Source organism: Lissotriton vulgaris, chromosome 3_2 (assembly GCF_964263255.1).
Source record: "Lissotriton vulgaris chromosome 3_2, aLisVul1.2, whole genome shotgun sequence".
Classification (NCBI taxonomy): Eukaryota; Metazoa; Chordata; class Amphibia; order Caudata; family Salamandridae; genus Lissotriton; species Lissotriton vulgaris.
In genome coordinates, this window is record NC_141690.1 from 225,790,645 (window position 1) to 225,805,210 (window position 14,566).

Sequence of the window (14,566 nt, forward strand, 5' to 3'; positions counted from 1 at the left end):
GTCCTCACCAGGTTGATGGGACCACCCTTTGAGCCTCTGCATTCCTGCGAGATTCAGTTCTTGACATGGAAAGTGGCTTTTCTCATTGCCATCACGTCGCTACGGCGTGTTAGTGAGCTACAAGCGCTCACGATACAAGAGCCATTTATTCAAATTCATCCTAACAGGGTAGTGCTGCGCACTAACCCTAAGTTTCTTCCTAAGGTGGTGTCGCAGTTTCATGTCAATCAAACCGTTGAACTACCCAAATTCTTTCAAAACCCTGAAACAGTAGCAGAAAGAATGCTCCACACGCTTGATGTCAAACGAGCATTACTGTACTACATTGACAGGACCAAAAGCTTTAGAAAGACACAACAGTTATTTGTTGCCTTCTCAGCCCAGCACAAAGGCAACCCAATTTCCAAGGCAGGAATAGCCAGGTGGATCGTTAAGTGTATTCAAATTTGCTACCACAAGGCTAAGCGCACTTTAACGGTCCCCCCCAGGGCCCACTCCACACGCAAGTTAGGGGCCTCCATGGCTTTCCTAGGTAATATTCCTTTGGAAGATATTTGTAGAGCAGCCACGTGGATTACTCCACACACCTTTACTAAACACTACTGTGTAGATGTGCATTCCAAACAGCAGGCAGCTGTAGGTCAGGCTGTTCTTAAAACTCTTTTTCAAACTTCTGCAGCCGGCACGGGCGGCCGCCGTTAATGGAGGGACTGCTATGTATTCTATGCACAGATATGAATTTAGCAGCCCACATGCCTCGAACTGAATATGCTACTTACCAGTATGCATCTGTTCTTGGCATGTAGGGCTGCTAACATTCATATCGCCCGCCCTCCTCCCCGGCGCCCGTGGCGGCTGCACATAATTTCTTGCATTCACACATTAGCATGGACATCATTTACACTATTTCACTCCATCTCTACACAATGGCTAAAAACAATCTGGGGATGGAGTCGATGCCCATGCGCACTGTAGTCCAGGGGAGGAGCCACCTATCTCGTGATACTTCGAAGACTCTTCCAGGACAACAATGTGCAATCATCCGGACCCAACACTAGGCGGCGATCTATGCACAGATATCAATGTTAGCAGCCCTACATGCCAAGAACAGATGCATACTGGTAAGTAGCATATTCAGCACTAAGGCCTGCTCATCTATGATGGATAGAACTGTTCCACAGCTGTCTAGTTACCATTTTAAAAGTCTCCAAAGAAAGTTTTGTTTAACATTGGTCTTCCTCTGAAAATGGCATCATATTCAATAACTTAAATATGGTATATGATTTAGGTGAATCTGCCTTTCACAGGTTGTCTCTGTTCTCTTATGATCTATAGCGCCGCCTCCAATTCTTAAATATATGATGGCTGTTCAAAAGAATAAACCTCATTCACCTGCACTTCACCTTATTTGTGTACAACTTGAATTGTAAGGCCAAACATCAATGATGTCAATCCATCAGCCATCATTTTGGCTGCAAAATTAAAGTTTCTAGTGCCACTGTTTTATTTTTTTAAATTTCTTTATTAAGTACTTCATATTAACATCAACAATGTATGCACATCACATATATCAAATGATAAAAAGAAGGCAGGGTGGTTTGACCATTCTATCCTTATATTTGGGTGTATATCACACCATTTACAAGTATTTCACAGTATAAGCTATGCGTCAGCAACAGGACACTGGTCATCCGGGAATTACAGGTTCTGGTACTACAGAGACACGTATAGCCCGACATGGATACTGAACCAGACCTCATACCGTCTCACCCCGTTCCATAGATGATAGGTAGTCACGGAAGCGTGAGCTCAGGCGTTGTAGCTGTGCATAATCCTCACCCACTTTCTCATGACACATATTCTCAAGCCACCCTGAGGCAGTGAGGCGGCGGGAACTGCCCCACTGCAGTGCTATTTCTCTTTTAGTTAGCAGCAGCGCCATGGGTACCAACCTAGGGGCACTGTGTAACACCTCAAATGTATATCCCAATAGTGCCATTAGGGGACAAGGTGCAAGGATCATAGTAGTAGATATGTTTAAACACTGTCATCCAATATGTATGCTCAACTGAGCAGGTCCAGGCGAGATGTGCGAAATCAGCTCCCGCATCGCAGCATTTAGCACAGGTGTCGGGTCTAGTGTGGTCAAATTTAGCAATTTCAGATGGGGATCTATAATATTGATGCAAATCTTTAAACTGTAGTAATTTGTGGCGTTAACAGATGGAGATGCATTGCGACTGGGTACAACAATATGTCCACATTTTGTCTGTAATTTCTATCCAAGTTCTGTTGCCCAGATCTCTCTCACTCGTATGGTAGTGTCAGGTTTTAGTTCTAGACAAGATCGATATATCAGTAGTTGATACTGTGAGAGTCAGTGGGGCAAATCATCAGGAGGAAGGGGGTAGAAAGGAAGAAGCAATGGTAAAGTATTGCGCAATATCTTGAGGATGAATTGGTCCATGTATGGTATGTCCCTGTCCCATAGTCCCTCCACAAGGGGTGTAACATTCCCATCCGGGGACAAGTCCCCCATAGTATGAAAGTTGCATCTGTGCAGGGCGCTTTGTACTAGTTTCTCCCTAGCAAGTGGGAGCCGGGGGTTGTCATGCAGCGGGAGAGCTTTAAAGTATAGAGGGCCCCTCCCAATGTGCGGCGCATATGGCACCATGCCCAGCAGATAGTAAACACTGTGTGTGTGTCCGTATCCTCGAGTGGGATTCCCTTGGGTAGAATCTGGGTGTGTGTGATTCTGTTGAGCAGCTCTCGCTCGGGGCATAGATAAGGTAATCGAGCATCAGGATGAAACCATTGGTATGTATAATGGCACTGAGCTGCTAAGTATAAATGTGGTTCGAGGAAACCTCGTAAGGAAGTGTGAGCCTATCCCTCTGGATACAGGGAAACGAGTTCTTGACCATATCAACTGCAAGAGTGTTCCCCGTAGTGTGTTGAAAAAATGCTGTGCTAGGGGAATAGGGATATTTGCGAGGGGAGGGAAAGGGGGGGGGTGTTGTGTCAGTTAACAGGAACAGCTATGATTTTGTCCAGTTTATTCAGTGGCCCCACAAGTCACTGAATCTGGCCATCTCCTGCATAATAGAGAAGAGCGTGAGGTGGGGATTGCGGATGAACAGCAAAATTTCGCCTGCATAAAGTGATATTAATATTGGCCCGTGTGTAAGTTGAAACCCACGGTTAAGCTATTGCTCCTGCATCTCCCAAACCAGAGGGTCCATTATAAATGAAAGGGGAGATAACGGGCATCCTTGTCGGGTGCTGCACAGAATCGGGAAGCATCTGATACAGCGCCGTTCACTTGTATGTGGGCTATTGGAGTGGAATATAATATAATTATATGAACTGGGGGGGGAGGGAGTATAACCAGCTTACCAAGTACAGCCGTAAGGAAAAGCCACTCAAGAGAATCGAAGAATATCTCTGCGTCAAGCAGGGCCACTGTAGCGGGATAATGGGGGAAATTTTATGGAGTACGGCAAAAACAGTTCGGAGATTCAAGGGGGTGGGGAACAAACCCAGACTGTGCTGAGGAGATGATTTGTTCCATTAATAGAGCCAGTCTGGTTGCTAGCACCTTGGCCAATATTTTATTATCTAAATTTAACAGTGATAATGGGCGATATGATGCACAACTAGGATCTTTACCCAGTTTCAGCAGTAGAGTGAGGGCAGCTTCTCAGAGCGTAGGGGATAGTGTGCTGACTTTTATTGCCTCGTTTTGTAATGCCAGCAATCTAGGTGCTAGTTGTTGCTTATACGCTTTATAAAAAGCCCCAGTTAGTCCATTGAGACCAGGTGCTGTCAGAGCGTAGATAGCTTGAGTCACCTCCTCTAGAGTAAGTGGTTCAGCAAGAAATTGTCTCTGACCATCCTCTACCCTATGGCAACATCTGCCAAGTATGTTGAGAATGCCTCGGGAGTATGATATATCTGAGATAAATACAGTTTCTGGTAGTAAGTACAGAACATGGTCATGATACGCTCTGTTCCCGTAATGGACTCTCGGTCTCCGCTCTGAGTTCCTCAACATAATTACTTGATCTGTTGGGGCGTAGAATACGAGCAAGGATGTTACCGGGTAGTTCACCTTCGCTTTAGAGGCGAGCTTGGTTGTGTTTACTCATGTATGCAGTTTCCCATTCCGCCAATACACGATATTCAGCCTGTAGTTCCTCCCATCGAGACAGCCTAGGCCTTTGGTTGGTCACCTCACAACGCTCAAGTGCTGCAGTGTAATTTCAATCCGGTTTAATTGTGTAAGGATATCTCTGAGAATAACGACATGTTTGGAGATTCACACCCCACTGATGAAGGCCTTGAAGGCCTCTCACAGGGTTGTGAGTACACAGTTCCGGCATTGATCTCAAAGTATTCAATGATGGATCTATGGAACTCACTACGGGATACTTGGTCCCGAAGCAAGTCGTTGTTAAAACGCCAGCTGAATTCAAGGACACACCCGTAGGAAATCCGAAGTTTCAATAAGATTAGATTATGATCTGAAAGCGTTCTTGAGAGCACAGTGATCTAGGATATCCAGGAGTGAGCAGTGGCCGACAGTTGCCAATACTCTAATCTGGTCCATACAGCGTTGCGCGCCGAATAAAAAGTATATCCGGGTAGCGTGGGGGGGTGGGTACACCATGCATCGTACAGTATATAGGTGTCCATGATGTGTCTGAGTGCCTCTCGGGCCTTGGGTTTGTCAGATGGGTGACTCAATGTTCGAACAGAGTTGTAAGTTAAGATCCCCCCCAATAATAAAATAGTCTACCTCGTAGCTGTCCAGCCAGGAATGGAGATTTATAAAAAAAAGTCAGGGTCATCAGTGTTAGGGGCATATATATGAACTAATGATGTACTTTTGTCTCCCAGTGATACGTGTACTATCAGATACCGGCATTTATGTCAGAGTAGTGTGAGTGGTAAAGAAAAAGTACAGTTTTATGAGTTAGGATACAGGTAACACGTGAATAGGAACTCTAGCATGAACAATAGCGATGTGTCCCCCAGTTTCTAGCAAAAGCGTGATCCGCACTGGGAGAGAAATGTGTCTCCTGAAGAAAGAGAATTTTACAGAGTGTATGTTAAGATGTGCCAGTACCCGTTTCCCTTTGCGTGGGTTATTAATACCGCATACATTCCAGATAACTTACACCTAGGTCAATCGACTTGACCTTGTTATGAAGCTAGCATGAATCGATGATGCATCGGTCCATGGATCTTATGACGTACGACAGTATAGGTGATTAATGCTAAGGTGTGATGTGCAGTATCAATAGACATATTAACTCCAATAAAACATTCCCAATACGGTACCCCATCCTCCACCCACACTAGATTTAAAATTTGAGTCCACAAGAAAGAAAGAAAAACATAACCCGTAACAATCGAGATTGGTGTTCACCATGGGGGGGCATGGGAACGACTCGGACCCCTAGAAAGCATGGTATCAGAGCTAGTGCTTGGTTCTCGCTTACATAGATTTAGATACGCAAAAGGAGGGATAAACAATTGAAATCATTTGCTAATATATATGTAAACAAGGTAACACAGTAGTAGGTATTAAACCTGACAGCCAGTCTACCATTTTCATGAACATCTCAAGATGTCTCATGCCCCCGCGACTCGCAAGCATCCAGGGGGACATGTTCATTCGTTGGAGATCCAGCATGGAGAGTTTTGCAGTAGGCCTCGGCACTTGCAGGGTTGTCGAAGATTCTAGACTGTCCCTTATGTTCAATCCGCAGTCGGGCCGGGTATAGCATGGGTCAGCGGATATCCAGTTTGCGGAACGCATTCTGAACACTGTTATATTTCCGCCAAGCGCCCTGTACCATTTGGGTGAAGTCAGGGAAAATAGAGATGTTCGAGCCTTGGTATTGAAGGGGACCCCTCTCCCAGGCCAACAACAGCACGTGTCTCTGTCCCTATAGGTGAGCAGACTAGCTATAAGAAAGTGCGGCGGGCACCCTCCGGTGGTCGCTGGCCCAATGAGCGGTGTGCACGTTCGACACAAATGTGGTAGAAAAACTAGGGCTATCAAAAAGGGCCAGCAGCAGTTGCTCAACAAAGTTCTCAGGGCATCCCATGTTGGTGGTCTCTGCAATTCCCGAAATACGAATGTTGTTTCTTCGAGATCTTGCCTCAAGGTCTTCGTTCTTATTTGCAACTTGTTTTAAAAGGCACTCCATTTGATCTAGGTGCTTCTGCGTTGTTGCGGTGTTATCCTCTAAGCTGGAGATTCTTTCTTCGGCGTCCTCGATCCGAAAGCCCTGTCTGTCCATCCGCTCACACAAACTGTCCATGCGGCCCATTAGTGTGTTGAACCGTGCCTCCATGGCTCCAAAGCCCGCCTTGAGTTCAGCCATCACAGCTGATATATCTCATGGGGGAGGGGGCCAAGCCACCGCACGCCGAGGCTTCTTCTGAATCTGACTGGGAGCCCCGGTGACCAGTGGGGCCACGCGGTTAAATGTGAGCTGTCTCTGTTTGGGGTCTGAATGTCCCATGTCGAAGTTAAAATTAGCTAACACCCAGAGTATAGGGGGACAGTGCGACTCAGGACCTCTTCTCTCCTTATTGCCAGTTCGATCAACCCCACTGTCTTTAGTTAGTATCGTGATGCTTCTCATCACACGGTGGGCGAATCCAGGTTGGGTCCCAGCTTTAACAGGAGAGGGGCCCCAAGGCGGCAGGTTTCCAGTAGGAAGTTGCGTGAGGTGGCACTGGCCAGGCCCCTAGCGTTGCGTCCGAGTCATTGAGTTTAGAGAAGGTGATAGGTAAATGGGTGTATCACATGTGCCAACAATGGAGGTTTTGCCAAGTCACTCCCGGGTCACCAAGTGAGACTCACCGCTCCTCATCTGCAGCAGTCGCCGGTGGGTATGGACTCAGGTCGGTACTGGGCCCAGCCCCTTCCTGCAGGCATCAGTCATGTTGAGAAGCTCTGTCGGCACTGCCAGCTGCTCCGGCCGCACATCTCCCGTATCCTGGCCGGGCTGCAGCCACACACCCCTAGGATCGGGAGCAGATCACTCCGCAGTGGCAGATAGAGAAGGAGATGTGGGTCAAGATGACCCACAGCTGACGAGATCGGACGATCTTGGCCTCAGGCCCACTCGCGGCCCCTGTCACCACGGGGCCTCCGAGGCAGTGTCTGCTGCTCGGCATCCCCTACGAGTATCCTGGACCCCAGCCCTCCGCGCCGCAGGCGGGCATTGCCCCTGCGTCTCTGCGAGTCACAGCACTCCTGGCATGCTGCGGGACCCCAGAACCAGAATATTTTGGCAGCGAGTAGAGTGTCAGGGAGCTTCACGAAGATATGGCCATCATGGTGGCGGTCCTGGCCACGCCCCCCTAGTGCCACTGTTTTAAATCATGAGTAGTATCACTTTATTTGCAAGAATGAAATCAAGCAAATGTTCAGAATACAAAGTGAAATCTAAGTACTCATCTCTTCTGCGTTTCGTCAATTCTTGGTTAGAGTTTCATGTTTTCCTCTGTTCTGTTAGAATGTTTTTCAATTTTCTGAAAAGGTTGTGTTTTTTATTTTCAGGATAGAATCTCATTAATCTCTCTAGGCCAAAGATATTTGTTGGAGACAGCTTTTCCTGACTGACCTATTTCTCTCTGTATCGACCAGGTGTGCATTGTCTGTTGTGTCATGAATAGTCTGTTTAATTTGCCATTTCTTACTCTTTTACTTCACTTTTTTAAAGTATTTTAGCTATGAGGATATTCCAAATTAAACAGCAGATTGAACCCAGGCTTCTACAGTTTCTTCCCCTCCTTTCCTCTTCCTGCTCCAGTGCTGCTGCATGCTAACATTCTCCTCCCCAATGGTAATGATGCATAGGAAAGTGACCATTACCTTTTCAAGAATTGTGAACATTCTAATCGATGAAGCAAATTGGCTTTCCTGAAAATAATGTTATGTATTTTCTTTCTTTTAGTTTATTTCTTTTCCAGTGCTATGAAAGTGGTAAGTTGTTTCACGTCTTTTGGTATTTACACAAGTTGTCATTTTTTGTCAGTGAATGTGGCAGCTGTATGGCTGGCTACACCTTGCTGCTGTTAATGTTTAATTTTGATGTCCTTTTTCTTCGCTTCAACTTTTCTATTTGGTCAGTGTCTTGATCTGAAGGACATTGAACTTGCATACAGGCTACATGAGCTACTAGAGACCGGTGACAATTGGAAACTTCTTGGAGACCAGTACCAGCAAGCTACTTACTAGTAAGTTTGACACAAAGGCATTTCTTGTAGAAGGGATATATAATTTAATCCTGTCTGACTAAGTACCGTTTGAGATGTAGTTTTTAAGTATGTTTCTGTGTATGTTATCTGAAAGACAAAGCATTAAGATAAAACTGCTTCATCATTTGCTGTTCTGAATCAGCTTACAAGATGTGGAGGGACAAGGAAACAACATTCACCATTGGCTTCACGTCTACCAGTGCACAATGTCGTGCTAATAGCAGGACTTTCGGCTGGAAGGGCTGCACCTACATTCCCCTGCCTGAAGTAGTTCAATTGCCTTACCTGTGTGCACAATGCTGTTTGCACTGCCAGGGTCAGCAAATTATGGCATCTTTTAGTTTGTTGCTGTATGGACACATCATGATTAGGGCTCCCGGTTTTATGGTATTTATTTTTTCGACATTTCCGTTTGTACCATTCCGCAAGTTCCCACCTCTCCCCGATGCCCCGCGGGCGAGCCTGGGAGGCGACCACCCGGTCGCTATTAGGCACGGAACAGGGGGGAAGCGGGTAATAGACCCGTCACCCCCTGCGTCTGGTTGCCCCTGCGCATGTGCTTGCCACCACACAGCTCCTCAAGTACGCGGCCTACAGCAGTCGGGCCCAACGCTGGGCTTCTTGATGCATCAGGGGGGCCCCACGACTGCTGCCACCACTACGCAGCACTCAATAGCGAAGGCAGACATGTGCCCCTGAGCTGGGGCCTCTGCGCAGTTGCCTGCACCCCATGAACAGCCTTCCTCCGGCCCTCTGCATTCCTCGATAGGGGCCTTTTCATTTCTCAGCGCTAGAATTGGAGCATGGCGCTCGTTTCATAGAGCCCCCACTACTTCCCACGCCAGGCGGATCGGGTGATAATAACACCTGCTCTGTCTGCCCCCTGGGCCCTACTTCCAGTCCCCCTATTCCAATCGCTAGCTGCAAGCCCTGGCCTGTCTTATTCCTACGAAAAGCAAGGGGATCACCCTGCTACCGCCCCTGTTGTATTGTCTTGCTGCGGCATGGGCCACAAAGATCTTAAGCAGAAGACCCTCCCTTTTGAAAAGCCAGTGGAGAAAGTTCTAGAGGGCAGCTCCGGCATGGCGGCAGGTGGACAGGGTGCGGACCAAGTCGACTTCCTCTCTGCTCAATCCCTATCACTGCTACAAGTGATGAGAGCGGACTTCAGGGCATTGGATGGGCGATTTGACGCCCTCAACAATAATCTCGAGAGCTTGGGGACCAAAATCCAAGTTCATGCTAGGCGCATGTGGCTGAGGCACGCATCTCGGATAGAGGATGGCACAGCGCAGTCCCTCAAAAGACTGTAGTGGGTGGAGCGCATCAAGAACATGGCAATCAAAAATGAAGACCTAGAGGCGCGAAGCAGGCGAATCAACATTTGTATTTTGGGGGTACCGGAACCCACAGCCACGGTACGCCTTGACCTCTTTGTTGAAACTTTGCTTGCCGATATGTTTGGGAGAGAGTTATTTAACCCCGGATTTGTGGTGGAGTGTGCTCATCGTACCCTGGACCCCCAGCCCAACCCAGACTGCCCTCCAAGACCTATCATCACACGTATCATGAACTTTCGGGATCGAGACACTGCACTACGCCTCACCAGAGATGTGGAGATACCTCGTTGTAGGGCTCTAAACTAGCGCTCTATCCGGACTTTACACTCCTGGTGCAGGAGGCCCGTCGGAAATACAATGGGGTTAAGGCCACCCTCAGAAACTTGGGCCTGAGATATGGCATGCTCTATCCTGCCAGATTGCGAGTCGATTTCAATGGCAGGGCCCATATTTTCGACACCCCCTCTGAAGTGCAGGAATTCTGCCACGCACATAAACAAAACAACAACCAGACCGTAGCCGATTGGGCCAGATCCTCCCCTCCATTCAGCGGCTCCAATGGAAGCATTGAACTTTTTTCAAGTACAGGCACTGGCTGACTTTACCACACTGTTCATTGTCCATTTGATAATATGTCTGGATGGGGATAAGTACGAACTGTTACAGATGGCTGGATGACTGGCGTGGCGTAGCCACCCCTCCTGGTGTACACCTTTGATATGTATCAAGAGATGCGGCTATACCGATCTGGGGATTTCTCATGTTAGTTTCAAGTCGCTTGGTATATCAGGTTTTGTTGGATCCTGTGGTTTATGCCTCACTCTCTTCATGGTGAGGTTGGGTGGGGGGAGGAGGTCAACTTTCTTCATATAGACATTCTGTGTTATTTACAGTTCTGCCCACTGTCCAATTTTACTTTTATCAACGATTATATGTACTGGTCATAGATGTCAAGCCCATTAGATGGCCCAGCTAGGTAATATCAGCGGTCCCTCTGGTTTGTCCCTGCTGTCCTGGAATGTCGGAGGACTGAATGCCAATCGTAAGAAAAGGCATATTGTTCACTATCTGCTACGTCACAACCTTGACATTGCTTTTTTACAGGAAACACACTTGTCCAAATCTCAAGCACATTTTGCTTGGGGTACGCACAGATATTTTTCCAACTTTAGCAATTATTCCCTTGGCACCTTTCAGTCTTCGCTCCACCATTGGGGATAGTGAGGGCAGATACACAATCGTCACAGGATCATTAATGAGTCATAGCATAGCCCTGGTTAGTGCCTATCCCCCAAACACTGACTCTCCGGAATCTTTCATTCCTTACAGGCCCAGCTTATTAAGTTGGACTCTGTCCCGCTGCTGGTGGGGGGTGATTTCAATTTGCTCCTTAACCCCGCCTTAGACATCATCTCTAAAACCCCTGCAAGTAAACCGCAGGTTCGAGTGCGCTTCTAGATCTATGTGACTGATTATATCGCTCCTCGATATGACGCACGCGAAACCCTTCCACCACTGAATACCGCATTATGCCACCCAGCACAGCACTTGTACCAGGATAGATTATTGGCTTATCTCCCGGACCAATCAATCGCGACCCTCTCGCGAACATACTCCGACCATTCCCCAATTAAACTTCTCCTTCGTGTGCCCACACCAGATGGGTACGAGCGACAGTGGCAATTTCCTAGCCGAGCCCTCAATGACGTTCTCTTCTACTTGAAGCCATTGAAGAATACTTTGCCATTAACACCGCATAGGTAGATTCCTGGGCAGTTCTATGGGAAGGGTTCAAAGCATACATTAGGGGCGTCTGCATTGCCAAGCATGCCTGGGTACTAAACGTTCTACGAACGTCACTCTCTCGTCTTGAACAAGATTTGAGCGACATAGATAGCGTCACAATAAATAGTTCTGACCAAGAGGTGACCAAGCTTCGCCTTGCCCTCCTTACCAAATATAGGGAATCTGCCGACCGCAAGATACTTTTTTTTAGGCAAATATCACACTGCATGCCGCTATGGCCAAGGCAAGCGACCAGACTGGGCGCTGGTGCAGATGCTCCACCACCGTACAGCAAAGCATACATCACTGAGTTGAGATCCTCCACAGACCAGACGCTCACAGGCACCTCGGAGATCCGTAGTGAATTCTTCGACTATTATACATCACTATACAATTCTAGAGTAGGACAAGACCCCACTCAGCAGGAAATGTACCTATCTGAGATCACTCTGGTCTATCTAGAGAAGAATATGCAGGATTTCTTAGCCAAACCGATCTCAGAGGACGAGGTAATTAGCGCCATTGTGGTCCTTCGGGGCTCCTCTGCCCCTGGTCTGGATGGCTTTACGGGGGATTTGTATAATTTATACAAGGACTTACTGGCGCCTTAACTGATTGAGGTGTATGCGGAAGCCCTGAAAAGGTAAATCCTACCCCGCCCACCCTTCGCAAGGCTGTCATTATACTCCTTCCCAAACCTGGAAGTGACCCGTCCCATTGTGGGTCATACCGATCCCCTGTCCTTACTAAATTTAGACTATAACATTTTGGCCAAGGTTCTCGCCATGCGCTAGTATCTCCTGATGGAATTCATAATTTCCCCGTCCCAATCTGGTTTTGTCCCCCATCGATCCACTTCACTGAATCGGAGGACGCTTTTTTCGATACTCCACAGGATTAATCCTGAAGTCCCGGCAGCCGTCACCATACTGTTGGACACTGAAAAAGCGTTTGACTCACTATAGTGGCCCTTTTTTGTGTCCGTCATGCGCCGCATGGGAATGCCTATGGGATTTATCGGCACCACTGACTAATTGTGTAGCCGCCCCACAGCAAGACTTCGCTTGGACGGTACACTCTCCCAGCCCTTCTCTCTATCCCGGGGCACCCGGCAGTGCTGTCCCCTGTCTCCCTTAATGTTCATTCTTGCCATGGACCCCTTAATCAGACTTTTCCAGGAGAAGCATTTACAGAGGGGCCTCCAAGTCAACACTGGCCCTCTATTGGTCTCACTCTACGCAGACAACACTATTCTTTGTTAGGGAACCTCATGTTAACCTGGAGCCTCTTATTAGCGAAATAATCAGATTTGGATAACATTCTGTCCTGGGCATCAACTGGCGCAAGTCAGTTATTTTCCCCTTAACCTACGCTCGCTGCAGTGGGAGTATGATTTCCCCCTCGAATAGTGCACAGATTCCATGAAGTATTTGGGCATACATGTTCACTTAGACATAGCTCATATCCTCCGCCTCGATTACGGTCAAGCAGTTAGCGCCCTCGAGCTTCAAATAGAGAGATGGCTGTTCTTACCATTATCCATCGCTGGTTAGAATAGCAATAATGAAAATGGTCGTACTCTCCAAATTTTTATATTCCTCCCGAATAGTTTCTTTTTAACATTACCCTCCCATCTTATTGGATTGGTCTGGGGGGCATGCGTTGGCAAGTACTGACCCTGCCATATGAGAGAGGGGGGTTTGGTGTACCCAACTCCCTACTATACTAATTAGCAGCCCTATGCAGCTACGCATTTGCTTGGTTCCACCCAGACGCTAGGATTCCATTTCTCCACTCCGAGGCTGACTTCGTACTGCCTGAGAAGCTGTCAACAGTGGTACCCAAGGGCATACCTAGAGACCCCAACGACATACAGACAATCTCTACTACTAGTTCTGCCTGGAAGAAACTGAGGCGGATTACGGGCATTTCCACGCTATATTCATCAGCTTTAACCATCCCTAATGCCCGCTGGCTACCTATCACTGGGGAGAGACTGGTGCAGCGCACATTGGCCAAATTTGACATCACTAAAGCTGGGGACCTGTTCCCTAATGGACATGTCTTCTCAATAGCGGATGAGGAACCCTTCCGCAACACCGCATTCATGGATCGCATCATCATGGGACAAATCCGTTCGGTATTGCAGGCATCGCTGCCCGGTTTTCCCATTGAGCCAGATTGGTTCACCCCACTCTCGATAGTCATCGAGAGTCAGGGAGGGTTACACCTACACCTCGTATCTAAATTATACAAGGCACACTTAGAGACCATTCGGGTCACGGACAACAAGATTGACGAAGACTGGGAAGACTCTTAGGACGTACTATCACAGACGACCAATGGGCCAGATGTTGTACAGTAACAAAAGAAGTCTCTTTAAACAACCAACATAAACTGCTCCAATTTAAATTTCTGCGCAGAATGTACGTCACCCCGGCCAGATCCCACAGGATTGACCTGTCTAGACCGCACATTTGTCGTAAATGTAATCCTCCATACTCTGACTTCGTCCATCTCACGTGGACATGTCCCAAAATATTGTCATATTGGGAGTCTATATACGAGACACTGGGAGACATGACTGAATTGACTCTTATCCCCTGGCCTGATATTGCATTATTAGGCTATGTGGTAAACTCCTCAAAGGAATACGGAGGTTTGTCTCCCTTATTTTTCTGCTGGCCAAAAGGGAAATCACACCACATTGGGGCCGTAAAACAGTTCCGACGGTACAAAGCTGGCTGAACAGCCTAGCATTCTGCAACCCCAACAGCGAAGTTTATTCCGCCACATTGCCACGCACCTCATGTCCTAAAGACATCTGAGGGCCATTTAGGGCTTACACTGGAGCCAAACGCCGAACTACTGATTCTCAGTTTGAACAGGTTATAGTCCCAACCTTGTGCAGTATAGTCGCCTGTTTCCAAATGTCACTATACGAATGGCCTAAGTTAGTTTTGTTTGATTATGTGCATTCGTTTGGAATTATCTTTTTGCTGGAAGACTGGGTGCTGGGCAGTTGGAGCTGAAAGTTATTCTCTTGATGCACAGACATCCCAATGGGACTGTATTTAAAAATGTGAATCGTTTCTCTTCTTTCCCCTTTGTTAATCGGCACATTGACTTTCATATAGGCAGCATCATTGTGGGATTCC

The 14,566-nt window shown here is 47.4% G+C and overlaps 1 protein-coding gene across 1 annotated transcript in view; it reads left to right on the forward strand.

Annotated features, from left to right (window-relative positions):
- Positions 1–14,566, forward strand: part of PTCD3 (pentatricopeptide repeat domain 3) — a 185,949-nt gene that overhangs the window by 99,218 nt on the left and 72,165 nt on the right. The window contains exons 16-17 of the mRNA XM_086964253.1: positions 7,980–8,008; positions 8,156–8,262. Coding sequence (XP_086820379.1) covers positions 7,980–8,008; positions 8,156–8,262 — 136 coding nt within the window. The remainder of the gene's footprint in view (positions 1–7,979; positions 8,009–8,155; positions 8,263–14,566) is intronic.